Source organism: Phytophthora cinnamomi (genome assembly GCF_018691715.1).
Source record: "Phytophthora cinnamomi strain GKB4 chromosome Unknown Contig44, whole genome shotgun sequence".
NCBI classification, from domain to species: Eukaryota; Oomycota; class Peronosporomycetes; order Peronosporales; family Peronosporaceae; genus Phytophthora; species Phytophthora cinnamomi.
Window position 1 is genome coordinate 42,073 of NW_027150977.1, and position 18,002 is coordinate 60,074.

The 18,002-nt window shown below is 50.8% G+C and overlaps 1 protein-coding gene across 1 annotated transcript; it reads right to left on the reverse strand.

Annotated features, from left to right (window-relative positions):
• Positions 1-16,215: 16,215 nt before the first annotated feature.
• On the reverse strand, positions 16,216-17,298 carry IUM83_13660 (BZIP transcription factor; the record flags this gene model as incomplete). The annotated part of the gene is made up of 1 exon (XM_067938354.1): positions 16,216-17,298. One exon carries the CDS (start codon positions 17,296-17,298, stop codon positions 16,216-16,218), a length of 1,083 nt encoding a protein of 360 aa, XP_067790746.1.
• Positions 17,299-18,002: the final 704 nt, after the last annotated feature.

Consider the following 18,002-nt stretch of genomic DNA (forward strand, 5'->3'; position numbering starts at 1 on the left):
AAGTCATGTTGAAGTGTTAGCTAGGCCGGCTCGGAAGCGTTGAGCTGGCCGAAGCCCCTATGCGTGTGGAGCGGCGGGTTATCTGACTGCTTCGCCAGTGGGCGCCTTCCATAACCATTCTAAAAGTGTGTTATGGAATCAATTTTAATGCTGGGATTAGGTGACGTAGATTAGCCGATCTCACACTCTGTGCGAAAACGAACTTCCAAAACCTGACTAAAATCGTTTAATCTGGTCGTGTTCAAATGCCTCATATTAGTACAAGAGCAGATGTAAATGTACCATGTAACTCGGACAAAATTTCGAATTCGTCAACAGATTTTGAGATCTTCAGAAGACGCGATGCTCGCGTGTCATTTGGCCTTCAGGCGGGGAGCGCACCATGCGTGGGGCGGGGCGTTGCTAGCCATATCGGCGCACATGCGAACGCGAGACCGCCTAGCTGCGGCTCTCAAAGAGCGCCGGAGAAGGCTTCATGAGCAATTGGTGCTCCATGAGCGACGCCGGTTGCTGTGGGTGCGTCACTATGCCACGCTGAACTGCATTCCAGATCCAAGTGAGTCGGATTGGATGAAGCTGTGGCAGCACGGCTCTGATGACAACTTTACAAGTTTAGATCGGTTTGTAATTTTCGCCCTGGTTCCTGATTTCACGCTGAATTTCCTCTGTAATCGTTTCTAGAACCTCATTTCGTGCCCTGTTAAGGCAGTTTTCAGGGGTTTACAACTTGCCAGGGTTCAGTCCAAAGGGAGGACGCCCTCCCGGCTTAAGTTCAAGCACCAAGCTCTTGCTGTAATACTCGTCTTCTATGTTGACTCTCTTCATGCAAAGATGGCGTGCATGTTTTTTGGGTATCCAAGTACTCGTGTTACCCTAAATGGATGCCATTTATGGAGCACATGACGGTAAACACCGTCCTCCAGTCCATTCCTGCTGAAGTTCGAGGTCTCTTTGGAGTAGGGAAGCTGTGGAACGCTTTCCCACTTTTGAAATTTGCAAGCTAAATCTTAACATGATGAATGCATATTTGCCTTTTTGGCACGCCTGCAAACGGTAAGAAGAGCGCCAAACGTGCGGCACCCGAAGCATTCTTTCTGTGAGGTACGGTATAACATTTTACATGACAATTATTATATGAAGGTATCATATATAGAAGGTATTTTAAATTTGAGTGGGCATTTTTTTTAATTTGATTTGGTTTGATTACGGTTTGGACGGTCAACTACACTCGAAGCCGCGCTCAGAGTAGCAACGCCTACGGGTATACCCTCGGTAGTAGCCCAGCAAAGAAAATATGCAAGCTATGCAACACCCTACCCGTGACACGCGACGAATTCCGTCCCGACTTAACAGTTCATGGGAGGTCTTTGTCATCGTTCTTGTCCTTCACAGTTCTTCCATTGTCATGATCTCCGGCCGTGCTTTCGCACGCAGCTCGGTCAAATGTTTTGCCGTCCATGTCGTGGCCTCCTCCACCAGAACTCTCATTCGCATCTCCGACAGTGCCTCCGCGCGCAACTGGACTAGCTTCCCCGCCGCTACTCTTGTTGCGGCCTCCTCTGTAATCGCCTCCAAACGCTTCTCCATTATCTGCGCCTTCTCATCACTGTGTGACACAGTGTGTCGCCGCGCCGCTTGTTCATGTTGTTGTTCCTCCATTCGGTCTTCCCCCGCGTTCGCATGACGGCCATGCTGCTCCTGCTCCAGCCGCTGCGGCTCCTCGACTCGGTCTCGCCACGCTCTCACAGCTCGTCCATGCTGCTGGTCCTCCATCAGATCTCTTTGACGATCCGTCCAATACATTTCCCAAGTAAAAAATATCTTTCACCGTCGAAGAGGCGAGGCTCCTCCGATTTTGCTGCCACGAGCATTCAAATCTCAAAGTCCGCATTTTTTGATTGAGTGTTGACTTCGAGAATAACGCCGTGCAATCGTGGAGGAAGGATATTTATTGCTGTGGTTTGACAGCAGCACGCGGCTGCAAACCTAGGACCCAGCAGTGGTAAGTTTTTGACTACCCGCATACCACTCTTACCGGATCTTTTACCCGGACAAATTTTGGGCATGTTTTGGCGATGTTTTTATTGACCCCGGAGGTTATACATGTACATAATATGTATAATATGTATAATATTATGTATAACCTTCGGGTACTCATCCGGTCGATAAAAACATCGCCAAACCATTCCGAAAATTTGTCCGGTTAAAAGTTCCGGTAACGGTGGTATACGGGTAGTGCAAAAGCTTACCCCTCCCATAAACTGATAATTTCTTCAAGTCGTTCTGGGGGATCGGCCACACGGTGGCCCGACGGTAAACTTGATTAGCAGCGCCTCGCTGCCAGGGAGTGGCGTGGAGGGTTAAATGCTTTCCGGCGAGGCGACGAATCGAGGAATGAGCCTCTTCGTCGGCCGGCTACCTTCCTGCTTCGGGGAGTTGCACTCCTACGGCTTGTTCTACGACTTTAGACATGGGGAAACTACCCACGCCTTTTAGAAACCTATTTTAATCTGCCCTGCATCTCACAAATCCCCAGTCGGGGGAGGTTGCTTCTGACACACCTGCACGCCAGTCGTCTCCCATCGTAGCGTTGCGGTGATGACAAGTGCTCGGAGCATTGCCGTCGCCCCTCACTCACCAGCCCAGACAGGCCCGGACGCACCTCGACGGAGCAGTGTGTTAAAAACCATTCGAGTTGTTGCGGTATCTCCTCGAATTTCGGAGGCACAGCGTCAACATGGTAGCAGTGCACTGAGTACCCCTCCTGTGACTGCAGTGGCGACGCTGTGTACTATAGTATCGCTGTGTTGGTTTTGAATCACAACTTTGATAGGAGTTCGATAGGGGAATGTCAATTCACATGTCAAGAACGCTCAGGTGTGAGTGACTTTTCGTCTGCATGAGTTTTCATATGAGAAGAATGTTGCGTCAATATATATGTTATTGTTAATTTTAATAATACATCATTCTATTTACTTGACCCCGATGCATTCCTCTCGAGTATTAGTACGAAAGTCGTGCATCAGCCTCCTCCTTGGTGTCTTCTTTTGCACCAGGAAATCATCCAACTCGGCACAGAATTCAATCGGTAGCAAAGGGTTGAACATAAAATTCATCTACGGTTCTGACGCCTGACCGAAAGCGGTGGAGGACGTCTCGTTCACAATAATTTTTTCATCAGCAGCCACCAGGGTCCTCGCAAATACGCAGGCTGCATCCTGAGACTACCCAATTACTTGATCATCGCCATCACCATGTCAACCTGTGGACTCCAGTCTCACCACACAGGCAGCGTCGGCGTCCCAGTTGAAGCGCACAGACCCGGGCACCTCGAGGCGTTGGTTTACCAGTCTCTCCGCGAGTGGCGAAAATACTTGCACTCCGTTTTCGCTGTGAACAAGGTGTGGATACACGTGATGAATCTGATGGTAAGACTGGTTGTTGTTATCGTGGTTATGGATCCGCCATCGTCCTGCTCCAAACACTTTACCTCGACGCTTACGTCGTCGTGGTAGCGTGAGAACAATCGCCAATTCTCCAGTAGCTGCTCTACACCAAACAAAGTTCCGTCCGTGACGTCGGCCATCGTGGTCGTCCGAATAAACGCCATGACGAAGTCTTCATATGGATATGAGGGTGATTGCCACGTGCACGACATGCACAATGTGCGGATGTGCAGTGATGCTGGTGGCTACCACCGTGTCGCATAAGAACGGAGCCGAATACTTGAAAAGCTGGCTTTGTACGCTCGGTCATCGGAGATCGCGAACGTGCCAAACAGTAGCAACAAATGATGTCAAACGTTTAGCACAAATTTGCATGACTAAAAATTTACTCATAAAACTACAGTTTAATTACTTGTTGCCGCTAGCACTATCGGTGGCGGTAAACCTGCCCTCGGGAGTCATCAGAGCCTTTTCGAAGACAGCAGCGACGTTTTCAAGATTGCCCAGTAGTTTCAGCATTGGCGTCAGAGCGTCCACCTTGGACTCCACTCGCACCACTCGGCCGCTAGCGTTGTCCCAGTCGAAGCGCACCGTTCCGCGCATGACCAGCCGCTGGTTCAGCAACTTTGCAGCAAGTGTCGAATGCTCAACGTCCAGGTGGGGGTACACATGGCGCAGTGTGTTCTCAGTCATAGTGACGCTGGTTGTCGTGACGGCGCAAAGAGAGTCCTCGCTAAGCTGCTCCAGGCGCTTGAGCTGGTAGTGCACGTCGCCGTGGTAGCGCGACAGGAGTCTCCAGTTCTCCATCAAAGCCTCCGCGCCACACACGACGCCGTCGGTCACTTCTTCGGCCATGCTCTCCTTCAGAAACTCCAGCTGCACATTCAACTGCTTCAGCGTCAGTGGGTCCTGCTTCTTGGTGGTGGTGAGAAGAGAGAACGAGGACTTGGAGGAGGGCGACTCGGGCACCATCATGGGCGCCATGAACCCGTACCGGAACAGCCGGAAGTACTCCGTCGCCACGACCCACACGCTCTCGTTCGTCGGAGAGCAGCGCAGAATGTCCTGCCGCCGCGTCTCGTGGTCCTGGATCTGCTCCTGCACCTGGCGGATGCTCTTGTCGAGATCTTCCTCGTGCTGTCGCTGCCTCAGCCTGTATCTCGCCTGGTTGATCCGACATCGCTCGCGTCGAGAAGCGGAGACCTTCATCTTGCGTCTAGTCGACTGCGGCTTCCACTCCTCAGTAGTGTTTGAGTTCATGCTGTATGTTGTGCGCTTCGAGGTCATTTCCGGAAGTGATTCGAGTTGAAGCTGGCGCTTGTGGTCGATCGAAGTGGTAGTGTCTAGCTGATGGAACGTTTGCCTCGGTCTGGCGTACTCGCCATCGCCTCCGAATCGACCGCGAATGGAGCTGACACGCTGCACGACGCCACCAATGACGTCGTCACTGAACAAATAATGGTTCGGCGGGGCCAAGAAGCTGCTGGCCATGGCTGTTCGGGCTTGTGGTTTTGTGGCTCTTGAGTCGAATAGGAAAATGAACAGTGCAAGTCTAACCTCAGCCCAGCTGAGCGAGAGAATGCTGGTGCACGTAATCGCTGATTCCCACAACTTGTCGTAATCGGCGCTAACATAGTGTCAACAGCAATCGTACGCAGAAATAGTACGGTCCATATGATCAACTGAATTCGAGTGGTCAACCGAGATTGCGTGAGCTATTTGGCTCGTCGCTCTTCGGGCGTAAGTGACAAGTACAATATCTAGCACGGTGTCATCTTATCTTGAGTGCTGGTAGGCTGTAACTGATACTATGCGAGGTCAAAGATATTTGGAGGTAAGAGCGTGCCATCGCGGTGTCATGTAGGGGGTCCATTGCCCTGCAAACTTCACCTGTCGGTACGTTTTCCCTGTTTGTGGTTCTAAAACGCTGCGGGGATTGGGATCGGTGGGATCGCCATCGCGATACATCGCGAAGCCGAACCAGTGCTTCCCAAAGTCCACGGGGCGTTATTCTCCAAGTCAACACTCAAATTCAAAAAGTGCGCGCTCAAACTCTCATGACCTACATTACCGCATAGTTTTCATATGTATGCCACTGAAGTTCGTTATTTGTGACAAAGAATGGAGTACGTATCATTACCGTACTCCATATTACCATATGAGACAACGAAGAACATTTTCGGTGTTAACGCCTAAGTACGGAATCCAGTTTTTATATATTCACCTAGCCCTGTGTCTTAGCGTCATTTTGAGCTATCGAACGACCCAGACTACCAGTGTGTCGCTCAGGGTGCCGTTTGGCGCAAAGCGAGCATGTTCAGAATTCAAAAAATGTTTTTTTGTTTTGCTATGGTTGTTATTAGGATGCTTTTTAACACGTAGATTCAGATTCTGCATTCCATTTGACTGAACCCGAGCTAGAACCATATCAAAAGTAAAAATATACGGAGCAAAATGTTCAGTGGCGTTTTCTGTGATCTGTCAGCAATTGGGGGCGCAGTCAAGTCATGTTGAAGTGTTAGCTAGGCCGGCTCGGAAGCGTTGAGCTGGCCGAAGCCCCTATGCGTGTGGAGCGGCGGGTTATCTGACTGCTTCGCCAGTGGGCGCCTTCCATAACCATTCTAAAAGTGTGTTATGGAATCAATTTTAATGCTGGGATTAGGTGACGTAGATTAGCCGATCTCACACTCTGTGCGAAAACGAACTTCCAAAACCTGACTAAAATCGTTTAATCTGGTCGTGTTCAAATGCCTCATATTAGTACAAGAGCAGATGTAAATGTACCATGTAACTCGGACAAAATTTCGAATTCGTCAACAGATTTTGAGATCTTCAGAAGACGCGATGCTCGCGTGTCATTTGGCCTTCAGGCGGGGAGCGCACCATGCGTGGGGCGGGGGCGTTGCTAGCCATATCGGCGCACATGCGAACGCGAGACCGCCTAGCTGCGGCTCTCAAAGAGCGCCGGAGAAGGCTTCATGAGCAATTGGTGCTCCATGAGCGACGCCGGTTGCTGTGGGTGCGTCACTATGCCACGCTGAACTGCATTCCAGATCCAAGTGAGTCGGATTGGATGAAGCTGTGGCAGCACGGCTCTGATGACAACTTTACAAGTTTAGATCGGTTTGTAATTTTCGCCCTGGTTCCTGATTTCACGCTGAATTTCCTCTGTAATCGTTTCTAGAACCTCATTTCGTGCCCTGTTAAGGCAGTTTTCAGGGGTTTACAACTTGCCAGGGTTCAGTCCAAAGGGAGGACGCCCTCCCCGGCTTAAGTTCAAGCACCAAGCTCTTGCTGTAATACTCGTCTTCTATGTTGACTCTCTTCATGCAAAGATGGCGTGCATGTTTTTTGGGTATCCAAGTACTCGTGTTACCCTAAATGGATGCCATTTATGGAGCACATGACGGTAAACACCGTCCTCCAGTCCATTCCTGCTGAAGTTCGAGGTCTCTTTGGAGTAGGGAAGCTGTGGAACGCTTTCCCACTTTTGAAATTTGCAAGCTAAATCTTAACATGATGAATGCATATTTGCCTTTTTGGCACGCCTGCAAACGGTAAGAAGAGCGCCAAACGTGCGGCACCCGAAGCATTCTTTCTGTGAGGTACGGTATAACATTTTACATGACAATTATTATATGAAGGTATCATATATAGAAGGTATTTTAAATTTGAGTGGGCATTTTTTTTAATTTGATTTGGTTTGATTACGGTTTGGACGGTCAACTACACTCGAAGCCGCGCTCAGAGTAGCAACGCCTACGGGTATACCCTCGGTAGTAGCCCAGCAAAGAAAATATGCAAGCTATGCAACACCCTACCCGTGACACGCGACGAATTCCGTCCCGACTTAACAGTTCATGGGAGGTCTTTGTCATCGTTCTTGTCCTTCACAGTTCTTCCATTGTCATGATCTCCGGCCGTGCTTTCGCACGCAGCTCGGTCAAATGTTTTGCCGTCCATGTCGTGGCCTCCTCCACCAGAACTCTCATTCGCATCTCCGACAGTGCCTCCGCGCGCAACTGGACTAGCTTCCCCGCCGCTACTCTTGTTGCGGCCTCCTCTGTAATCGCCTCCAAACGCTTCTCCATTATCTGCGCCTTCTCATCACTGTGTGACACAGTGTGTCGCCGCGCCGCTTGTTCATGTTGTTGTTCCTCCATTCGGTCTTCCCCCGCGTTCGCATGACGGCCATGCTGCTCCTGCTCCAGCCGCTGCGGCTCCTCGACTCGGTCTCGCCACGCTCTCACAGCTCGTCCATGCTGCTGGTCCTCCATCAGATCTCTTTGACGATCCGTCCAATACATTTCCCAAGTAAAAAATATCTTTCACCGTCGAAGAGGCGAGGCTCCTCCGGATTTTGCTGCCACGAGCATTCAAATCTCAAAGTCCGCATTTTTTGATTGAGTGTTGACTTCGAGAATAACGCCGTGCAATCGTGGAGGAAGGATATTTACTGCTATGGGTTGACAGCAGCACGCGGCCGCAAACCCAGGACCCAGCAAGACGACTCATGCGAGCATAGGGGTTTGGTTCACAACGCCGCCGATTACCAAGGGTGACAGAATTCGGTACAGTATGTCTGACGGGAATGCACAAGGCAAGCTAGTTGTGGAGGTAGGAGCGGAAGACCATCGTCAAGAACGCAGCGACAGCGCCGGCAGTGGGCACCGTGAGCAACCAGCTCAGGAGGATTTCCCCACCGTGGGGAACGACATTCATTCTCCTCCAGCTTGAGTTGGCAAGACTCACGAACACCACTAATCCAACTTGGCAGTGTGTCGTGGACACCGGCAGCTTGAGCAGGGTTGCAATCATCACCGTCACCCGGCGCTGCTGGCGGCCAGTCGCCAGGAAGACGCCGACACCAAAGCCGCCGAGAGAGGAGGCGAGGAGGGAGCGTACAAGTGCTGAGCTGCAGCTTCATCCTATCCTCCCCAGCTGCAGCTTCATCCTATCCTCCCCGAGTGATCTATTGCGTGTAGCCGTGTAGTAGTTCTAGACCACAATGTTTCCTATCCTCAATGCAAATGTACGTCCGTGCACTCAAGTGCCGATTCTACAATATACATGCACGCAAGCAAAAGCGTTGGCTTTCTCACTGCTGGGGATCAGCTGATCATTGATAACGGTGATTCTTGCTGGATCGAGCTTAATACATGTACATGTACGTTCGTCCACATAACGTCAGTATTTGTTGTAACTTACAACTTGTAAGTCCATCGTTGCGTTGGATAACTACCTAAAAGAATAAAATACATGTACAGACTGTACAGTACAGTATCAGTTTTAGTTATGCTGGAAGACAAACCTGCACGCCAGTCGTCTCCCATCGTTGCGTTGCGGTGATGACAAGTGCTCGGAGCATTGCCGTCGCCCCTCACTCATCAGCCCAGACAGGCCCGGACGCACCTCGACGGAGCAGTATGTTCAAAAACATTCGAGTTGTTGCGGTATCTCCTCGAATTTCGGAGGCACAGCGTCAACATGGTAGCAGTGTACTGAGCACCCATCCTGTGACTGCAGTGGCGACGCTGTGTACTATAGTATCGCTGTGTTGGTTTTGAATCACAACTTTGATAGGAGTTCGATAGGGGAATGTCAATTCACATGTCAAGAACGCTCAGGTGTGAGTGACTTTTCGTCTGCATGAGTTTTCATATGAGAAGAATGTTGCGTCAATATATATGCTATTGATAAATTTAATAATACATCATTCTATTTACTTGACCCCGATGCATTCCTCTCGAGTATTAGTACGAAAGTCGTGCATCAGCCTCCTCCTTGGTGTCTTCTTTTGCACCAGGAAATCATCCAACTCGGCACAGAATTCAATCGGTAGCAAAGGGTTGAACATAAAATTCATCTACGGTTCTGACGCCTGACCGAAAGCGGTGGAGGACGTCTCGCTCACAATAATTTTTCCATCAGCAGCCACCAGGGCCCTCGCAAATACGCAAGCTGCATCCTTCAGACTACCCAATAACTTTATCATCGCCATCACCATGTCACCTGTGGACTCCAGTCTCGCTACACAGGCAGCGTCGGCGTCCCAGTCGAAGCGCACAGACCCGGGCACCTCGAGGCGTTGGTTTACCAGTCTCTCCGCGAGTGGCGAAAATACTTGCACTCCGTTTTCGCTGTGAACAAGGTGTGGATACACGTGATGAATCTGATGGTAAGACTGGTTGTTGTTATCGTGGTCATGGATCCGCCATCGTCCTGCTCCAAACACTTTACCTCGACGCTTACGTCGTCGTGGTAGCGTGAGAACAATCGCCAATTCTCCAGTAGCTGCTCTACACCAAACAAAGTTCCGTCCGTGACGTCGGCCACCGTGGTCGTCCGAATAAACGCCATGACGAAGTCTTCATATGGATATGAGGGTGATTGCCACGTGCACGACATGCACAATGTGCGGATGTGCAGTGATGCTGGTGGCTACCACCGTGTCGCATAAGAACGGAGCCGAATACTTGAAAAGCTGGCTTTGTACGCTCGGTCATCGGAGATCGCGAACGTGCCAAACAGTAGCAACAAATGATGTCAAACGTTTAGCACAAATTTGCATGACTAAAATTTACTCATAAAACTACAGTTTAATTACTTGTTGCCGCTAGCACTATCGGTGGCGGTAAACCTGCCCTCGGGAGTCATCAGAGCCTTTTCGAAGACGGCAGCGACGTTTTCAAGATTGCCCAGTAGTTTCAGCATTGGCGTCAGAGCGTCCACCTTGGACTCCACTCGCACCACTCGGCCGCTAGCGTTGTCCCAGTCGAAGCGCACCGTTCCGCGCATGACCAGCCGCTGGTTCAGCAACTTTGCAGCAAGTGTCGAATGCTCAACGTCCAGGTGGGGGTACACATGGCGCAGTGTGTTCTCAGTCATAGTGACGCTGGTTGTCGTGACGGCGCAAAGAGAGTCCTCGCTAAGCTGCTCCAGGCGCTTGAGCTGGTAGTGCACGTCGCCGTGGTAGCGCGACAGGAGTCTCCAGTTCTCCATCAAAGCCTCCGCGCCACACACGACGCCGTCGGTCACTTCTTCGGCCATGCTCTCCTTCAGAAACTCCAGCTGCACATTCAACTGCTTCAGCGTCAGTGGGTCCTGCTTCTTGGTGGTGGTGAGAAGAGAGAACGAGGACTTGGAGGAGGGCGACTCGGGCACCATCATGGGCGCCATGAACCCGTACCGGAACAGCCGGAAGTACTCCGTCGCCACGACCCACACGCTCTCGTTCGTCGGAGAGCAGCGCAGAATGTCCTGCCGCCGCGTCTCGTGGTCCTGGATCTGCTCCTGCACCTGGCGGATGCTCTTGTCGAGATCTTCCTCGTGCTGTCGCTGCCTCAGCCTGTATCTCGCCTGGTTGATCCGACATCGCTCGCGTCGAGAAGCGGAGACCTTCATCTTGCGTCTAGTCGACTGCGGCTTCCACTCCTCAGTAGTGTTTGAGTTCATGCTGTATGTTGTGCGCTTCGAGGTCATTTCCGGAAGTGATTCGAGTTGAAGCTGGCGCTTGTGGTCGATCGAAGTGGTAGTGTCTAGCTGATGGAACGTTTGCCTCGGTCTGGCGTACTCGCCATCGCCTCCGAATCGACCGCGAATGGAGCTGACACGCTGCACGACGCCACCAATGACGTCGTCACTGAACAAATAGTGGTTCGGCGGGGCCAAGAAGCTGCTGGCCATGGCTGTTCGGGCTTGTGGTTTTGTGGCTCTTGAGTCGAATAGGAAAATGAACAGTGCAAGTCTAACCTCAGCCCAGCTGAGCGAGAGAATGCTGGTGCACGTAATCGCTGATTCCCACAACTTGTCGTAATCGGCGCTAACATAGTGTCAACAGCAATCGTACGCAGAAATAGTACGGTCCATATGATCAACTGAATTCGAGTGGTCAACCGAGATTGCGTGAGCTATTTGGCTCGTCGCTCTTCGGGCGTAAGTGACAAGTACAATATCTAGCACGGTGTCATCTTATCTTGAGTGCTGGTAGGCTGTAACTGATACTATGCGAGGTCAAAGATATTTGGAGGTAAGAGCGTGCCATCGCGGTGTCATGTAGGGGTCCATTGCCCTGCAAACTTCACCTGTCGGTACGTTTTCCCTGTTTGTGGTTCTAAAACGCTGCGGGGATTGGGATCGGTGGGATCGCCATCGCGATGCATCGCGAAGCCGAACCAGTGCTTCCCAAAGTCCACGGGGCGTTATTCTCCAAGTCAACACTCAAATTCAAAAAGTGCGCGCTCAAACTCTCATGACCTACATTACCGCATAGTTTTCATATGTATGCCACTGAAGTTCGTTATTTGTGACAAAGAATGGAGTACGTATCATTACCGTACTCCATATTACCATATGAGACAACGAAGAACATTTTCGGTGTTAACGCCTAAGTACGGAATCCAGTTTTTATATATTCACCTAGCCCTGTGTCTTAGCGTCATTTTGAGCTATCGAACGACCCAGACTACCAGTGTGTCGCTCAGGGTGCCGTTTGGCGCAAAGCGAGCATGTTCAGAATTCAAAAAATGTTTTTTTGTTTTGCTATGGTTGTTATTAGGATGCTTTTTAACACGTAGATTCAGATTCTGCATTCCATTTGACTGAACCCGAGCTAGAACCATATCAAAAGTAAAAAATATACGGAGCAAAATGTTCAGTGGCGTTTTCTGTGATCTGTCAGCAATTGGGGGCGCAGTCAAGTCATGTTGAAGTGTTAGCTAGGCCGGCTCGGAAGCGTTGAGCTGGCCGAAGCCCCTATGCGTGTGGAGCGGCGGGTTATCTGACTGCTTCGCCAGTGGGCGCCTTCCATAACCATTCTAAAAGTGTGTTATGGAATCAATTTTAATGCTGGGATTAGGTGACGTAGATTAGCCGATCTCACACTCTGTGCGAAAACGAACTTCCAAAACCTGACTAAAATCGTTTAATCTGGTCGTGTTCAAATGCCTCATATTAGTACAAGAGCAGATGTAAATGTACCATGTAACTCGGACAAAATTTCGAATTCGTCAACAGATTTTGAGATCTTCAGAAGACGCGATGCTCGCGTGTCATTTGGCCTTCAGGCGGGGAGCGCACCATGCGTGGGGCGGGGCGTTGCTAGCCATATCGGCGCACATGCGAACGCGAGACCGCCTAGCTGCGGCTCTCAAAGAGCGCCGGAGAAGGCTTCATGAGCAATTGGTGCTCCATGAGCGACGCCGGTTGCTGTGGGTGCGTCACTATGCCACGCTGAACTGCATTCCAGATCCAAGTGAGTCGGATTGGATGAAGCTGTGGCAGCACGGCTCTGATGACAACTTTACAAGTTTAGATCGGTTTGTAATTTTCGCCCTGGTTCCTGATTTCACGCTGAATTTCCTCTGTAATCGTTTCTAGAACCTCATTTCGTGCCCTGTTAAGGCAGTTTTCAGGGGTTTACAACTTGCCAGGGTTCAGTCCAAAGGGAGGACGCCCTCCCCGGCTTAAGTTCAAGCACCAAGCTCTTGCTGTAATACTCGTCTTCTATGTTGACTCTCTTCATGCAAAGATGGCGTGCATGTTTTTTGGGTATCCAAGTACTCGTGTTACCCTAAATGGATGCCATTTATGGAGCACATGACGGTAAACACCGTCCTCCAGTCCATTCCTGCTGAAGTTCGAGGTCTCTTTGGAGTAGGGAAGCTGTGGAACGCTTTCCCACTTTTGAAATTTGCAAGCTAAATCTTAACATGATGAATGCATATTTGCCTTTTTGGCACGCCTGCAAACGGTAAGAAGAGCGCCAAACGTGCGGCACCCGAAGCATTCTTTCTGTGAGGTACGGTATAACATTTTACATGACAATTATTATATGAAGGTATCATATATAGAAGGTATTTTAAATTTGAGTGGGCATTTTTTTAATTTGATTTGGTTTGATTACGGTTTGGACGGTCAACTACACTCGAAGCCGCGCTCAGAGTAGCAACGCCTACGGGTATACCCTCGGTAGTAGCCCAGCAAAGAAAATATGCAAGCTATGCAACACCCTACCCGTGACACGCGACGAATTCCGTCCCGACTTAACAGTTCATGGGAGGTCTTTGTCATCGTTCTTGTCCTTCACAGTTCTTCCATTGTCATGATCTCCGGCCGTGCTTTCGCACGCAGCTCGGTCAAATGTTTTGCCGTCCATGTCGTGGCCTCCTCCACCAGAACTCTCATTCGCATCTCCGACAGTGCCTCCGCGCGCAACTGGACTAGCTTCCCCGCCGCTACTCTTGTTGCGGCCTCCTCTGTAATCGCCTCCAAACGCTTCTCCATTATCTGCGCCTTCTCATCACTGTGTGACACAGTGTGTCGCCGCGCCGCTTGTTCATGTTGTTGTTCCTCCATTCGGTCTTCCCCGCGTTCGCATGACGGCCATGCTGCTCCTGCTCCAGCCGCTGCGGCTCCTCGACTCGGTCTCGCCACGCTCTCACAGCTCGTCCATGCTGCTGGTCCTCCATCAGATCTCTTTGACGATCCGTCCAATACATTTCCCAAGTAAAAAATATCTTTCACCGTCGAAGAGGCGAGGCTCCTCCGGATTTTGCTGCCACGAGCATTCAAATCTCAAAGTCCGCATTTTTTGATTGAGTGTTGACTTCGAGAATAACGCCGTGCAATCGTGGAGGAAGGATATTTACTGCTATGGGTTGACAGCAGCACGCGGCCGCAAACCCAGGACCCAGCAAGACGACTCATGCGAGCATAGGGGTTTGGTTCACAACGCCGCCGATTACCAAGGGTGACAGAATTCGGTACAGTATGTCTGACGGGAATGCACAAGGCAAGCTAGTTGTGGAGGTAGGAGCGGAAGACCATCGTCAAGAACGCAGCGACAGCGCCGGCAGTGGGCACCGTGAGCAACCAGCTCAGGAGGATTTCCCCACCGTGGGGAACGACATTCATTCTCCTCCAGCTTGAGTTGGCAAGACTCACGAACACCACTAATCCAACTTGGCAGTGTGTCGTGGACACCGGCAGCTTGAGCAGGGTTGCAATCATCACCGTCACCCGGCGCTGCTGGCGGCCAGTCGCCAGGAAGACGCCGACACCAAAGCCGCCGAGAGAGGAGGCGAGGAGGGAGCGTACAAGTGCTGAGCTGCAGCTTCATCCTATCCTCCCCGAGTGATCTATTGCGTGTAGCCGTGTAGTAGTTCTAGACCACAATGTTTCCTACCCTCAATGCAAATGTACGTCCGTGCACTCAAGTGCCGATTCTACAATATACATGCACGCAAGCAAAAGCGTTGGCTTTCTCACTGCTGGGGATCAGCTGATCATTGATAACGGTGATTCTTGCTGGATCGAGCTTAATACATGTACATGTACGTTCGTCCACATAACGTCAGTATTTGTTGTAACTTACAACTTGTAAGTCCATCGTTGCGTTGGATAACTACCTAAAAGAATAAAATACATGTACAGACTGTACAGTACAGTATCAGTTTTAGTTATGCTGGAAGACAAACCTGCACGCCAGTCGTCTCCCATCGTTGCGTTGCGGTGATGACAAGTGCTCGGAGCATTGCCGTCGCCCCTCACTCATCAGCCCAGACAGGCCCGGACGCACCTCGACGGAGCAGTATGTTCAAAAACATTCGAGTTGTTGCGGTATCTCCTCGAATTTCGGAGGCACAGCGTCAACATGGTAGCAGTGTACTGAGCACCCATCCTGTGACTGCAGTGGCGACGCTGTGTACTATAGTATCGCTGTGTTGGTTTTGAATCACAACTTTGATAGGAGTTCGATAGGGGAATGTCAATTCACATGTCAAGAACGCTCAGGTGTGAGTGACTTTTCGTCTGCATGAGTTTTCATATGAGAAGAATGTTGCGTCAATATATATGTTATTGATAAATTTAATAATACATCATTCTATTTACTTGACCCCGATGCATTCCTCTCGAGTATTAGTACGAAAGTCGTGCATCAGCCTCCTCCTTGGTGTCTTCTTTGCACCAGGAAATCATCCAACTCGGCACAGAATTCAATCGGTAGCAAAGGGTTGAACATAAAATTCATCTACGGTTCTGACGCCTGACCGAAAGCGGTGGAGGACGTCTCGCTCACAATAATTTTTCCATCAGCAGCCACCAGGGCCCTCGCAAATACGCAAGCTGCATCCTTCAGACTACCCAATAACTTTATCATCGCCATCACCATGTCACCTGTGGACTCCAGTCTCGCTACACAGGCAGCGTCGGCGTCCCAGTCGAAGCGCACAGACCCGGGCACCTCGAGGCGTTGGTTTACCAGTCTCTCCGCGAGTGGCGAAAATACTTGCACTCCGTTTTCGCTGTGAACAAGGTGTGGATACACGTGATGAATCTGATGGTAAGACTGGTTGTTGTTATCGTGGTCATGGATCCGCCATCGTCCTGCTCCAAACACTTTACCTCGACGCTTACGTCGTCGTGGTAGCGTGAGAACAATCGCCAATTCTCCAGTAGCTGCTCTACACCAAACAAAGTTCCGTCCGTGACGTCGGCCATCGTGGTCGTCCGAATAAACGCCATGACGAAGTCTTCATATGGATATGAGGGTGATTGCCACGTGCACGACATGCACAATGTGCGGATGTGCAGTGATGCTGGTGGCTACCACCGTGTCGCATAAGAACGGAGCCGAATACTTGAACAGCTGGCTTTGTACGCTCGGTCATCGGAGATCGCGAACGTGCCAAACAGTAGCAACAAATGATGTCAAACGTTTAGCACAAATTTGCATGACTAAAAATTTACTCATAAAACTACAGTTTAATTACTTGTTGCCGCTAGCACTATCGGTGGCGGTAAACCTGCCCTCGGGAGTCATCAGAGCCTTTTCGAAGACAGCAGCGACGTTTTCAAGATTGCCCAGTAGTTTCAGCATTGGCGTCAGAGCGTCCACCTTGGACTCCACTCGCACCACTCGGCCGCTAGCGTTGTCCCAGTCGAAGCGCACCGTTCCGCGCATGACCAGCCGCTGGTTCAGCAACTTTGCAGCAAGTGTCGAATGCTCAACGTCCAGGTGGGGGTACACATGGCGCAGTGTGTTCTCAGTCATAGTGACGCTGGTTGTCGTGACGGCGCAAAGAGAGTCCTCGCTAAGCTGCTCCAGGCGCTTGAGCTGGTAGTGCACGTCGCCGTGGTAGCGCGACAGGAGTCTCCAGTTCTCCATCAAAGCCTCCGCGCCACACACGACGCCGTCGGTCACTTCTTCGGCCATGCTCTCCTTCAGAAACTCCAGCTGCACATTCAACTGCTTCAGCGTCAGTGGGTCCTGCTTCTTGGTGGTGGTGAGAAGAGAGAACGAGGACTTGGAGGAGGGCGACTCGGGCACCATCATGGGCGCCATGAACCCGTACCGGAACAGCCGGAAGTACTCCGTCGCCACGACCCACACGCTCTCGTTCGTCGGAGAGCAGCGCAGAATGTCCTGCCGCCGCGTCTCGTGGTCCTGGATCTGCTCCTGCACCTGGCGGATGCTCTTGTCGAGATCTTCCTCGTGCTGTCGCTGCCTCAGCCTGTATCTCGCCTGGTTGATCCGACATCGCTCGCGTCGAGAAGCGGAGACCTTCATCTTGCGTCTAGTCGACTGCGGCTTCCACTCCTCAGTAGTGTTTGAGTTCATGCTGTATGTTGTGCGCTTCGAGGTCATTTCCGGAAGTGATTCGAGTTGAAGCTGGCGCTTGTGGTCGATCGAAGTGGTAGTGTCTAGCTGATGGAACGTTTGCCTCGGTCTGGCGTACTCGCCATCGCCTCCGAATCGACCGCGAATGGAGCTGACACGCTGCACGACGCCACCAATGACGTCGTCACTGAACAAATAGTGGTTCGGCGGGGCCAAGAAGCTGCTGGCCATGGCTGTTCGGGCTTGTGGTTTTGTGGCTCTTGAGTCGAATAGGAAAATGAACAGTGCAAGTCTAACCTCAGCCCAGCTGAGCGAGAGAATGCTGGTGCACGTAATCGCTGATTCCCACAACTTGTCGTAATCGGCGCTAACATAGTGTCAACAGCAATCGTACGCAGAAATAGTACGGTCCATATGATCAACTGAATTCGAGTGGTCAACCGAGATTGCGTGAGCTATTTGGCTCGTCGCTCTTCGGGCGTAAGTGACAAGTACAATATCTAGCACGGTGTCATCTTATCTTGAGTGCTGGTAGGCTGTAACTGATACTATGCGAGGTCAAAGATATTTGGAGGTAAGAGCGTGCCATCGCGGTGTCATGTAGGGGGTCCATTGCCCTGCAAACTTCACCTGTCGGTACGTTTTCCCTGTTTGTGGTTCTAAAACGCTGCGGGGATTGGGATCGGTGGGATCGCCATCGCGATGAATCGCGAAGCCGAACCAGTGCTTCCCAAAGTCCACGGGGCGTTATTCTCCAAGTCAACACTCAAATTCAAAAAGTGCGCGCTCAAACTCTCATGACCTACATTACCGCATAGTTTTCATATGTATGCCACTGAAGTTCGTTATTTGTGACAAAGAATGGAGTACGTATCATTACCGTACTCCATATTACCATATGAGACAACGAAGAACATTTTCGGTGTTAACGCCTA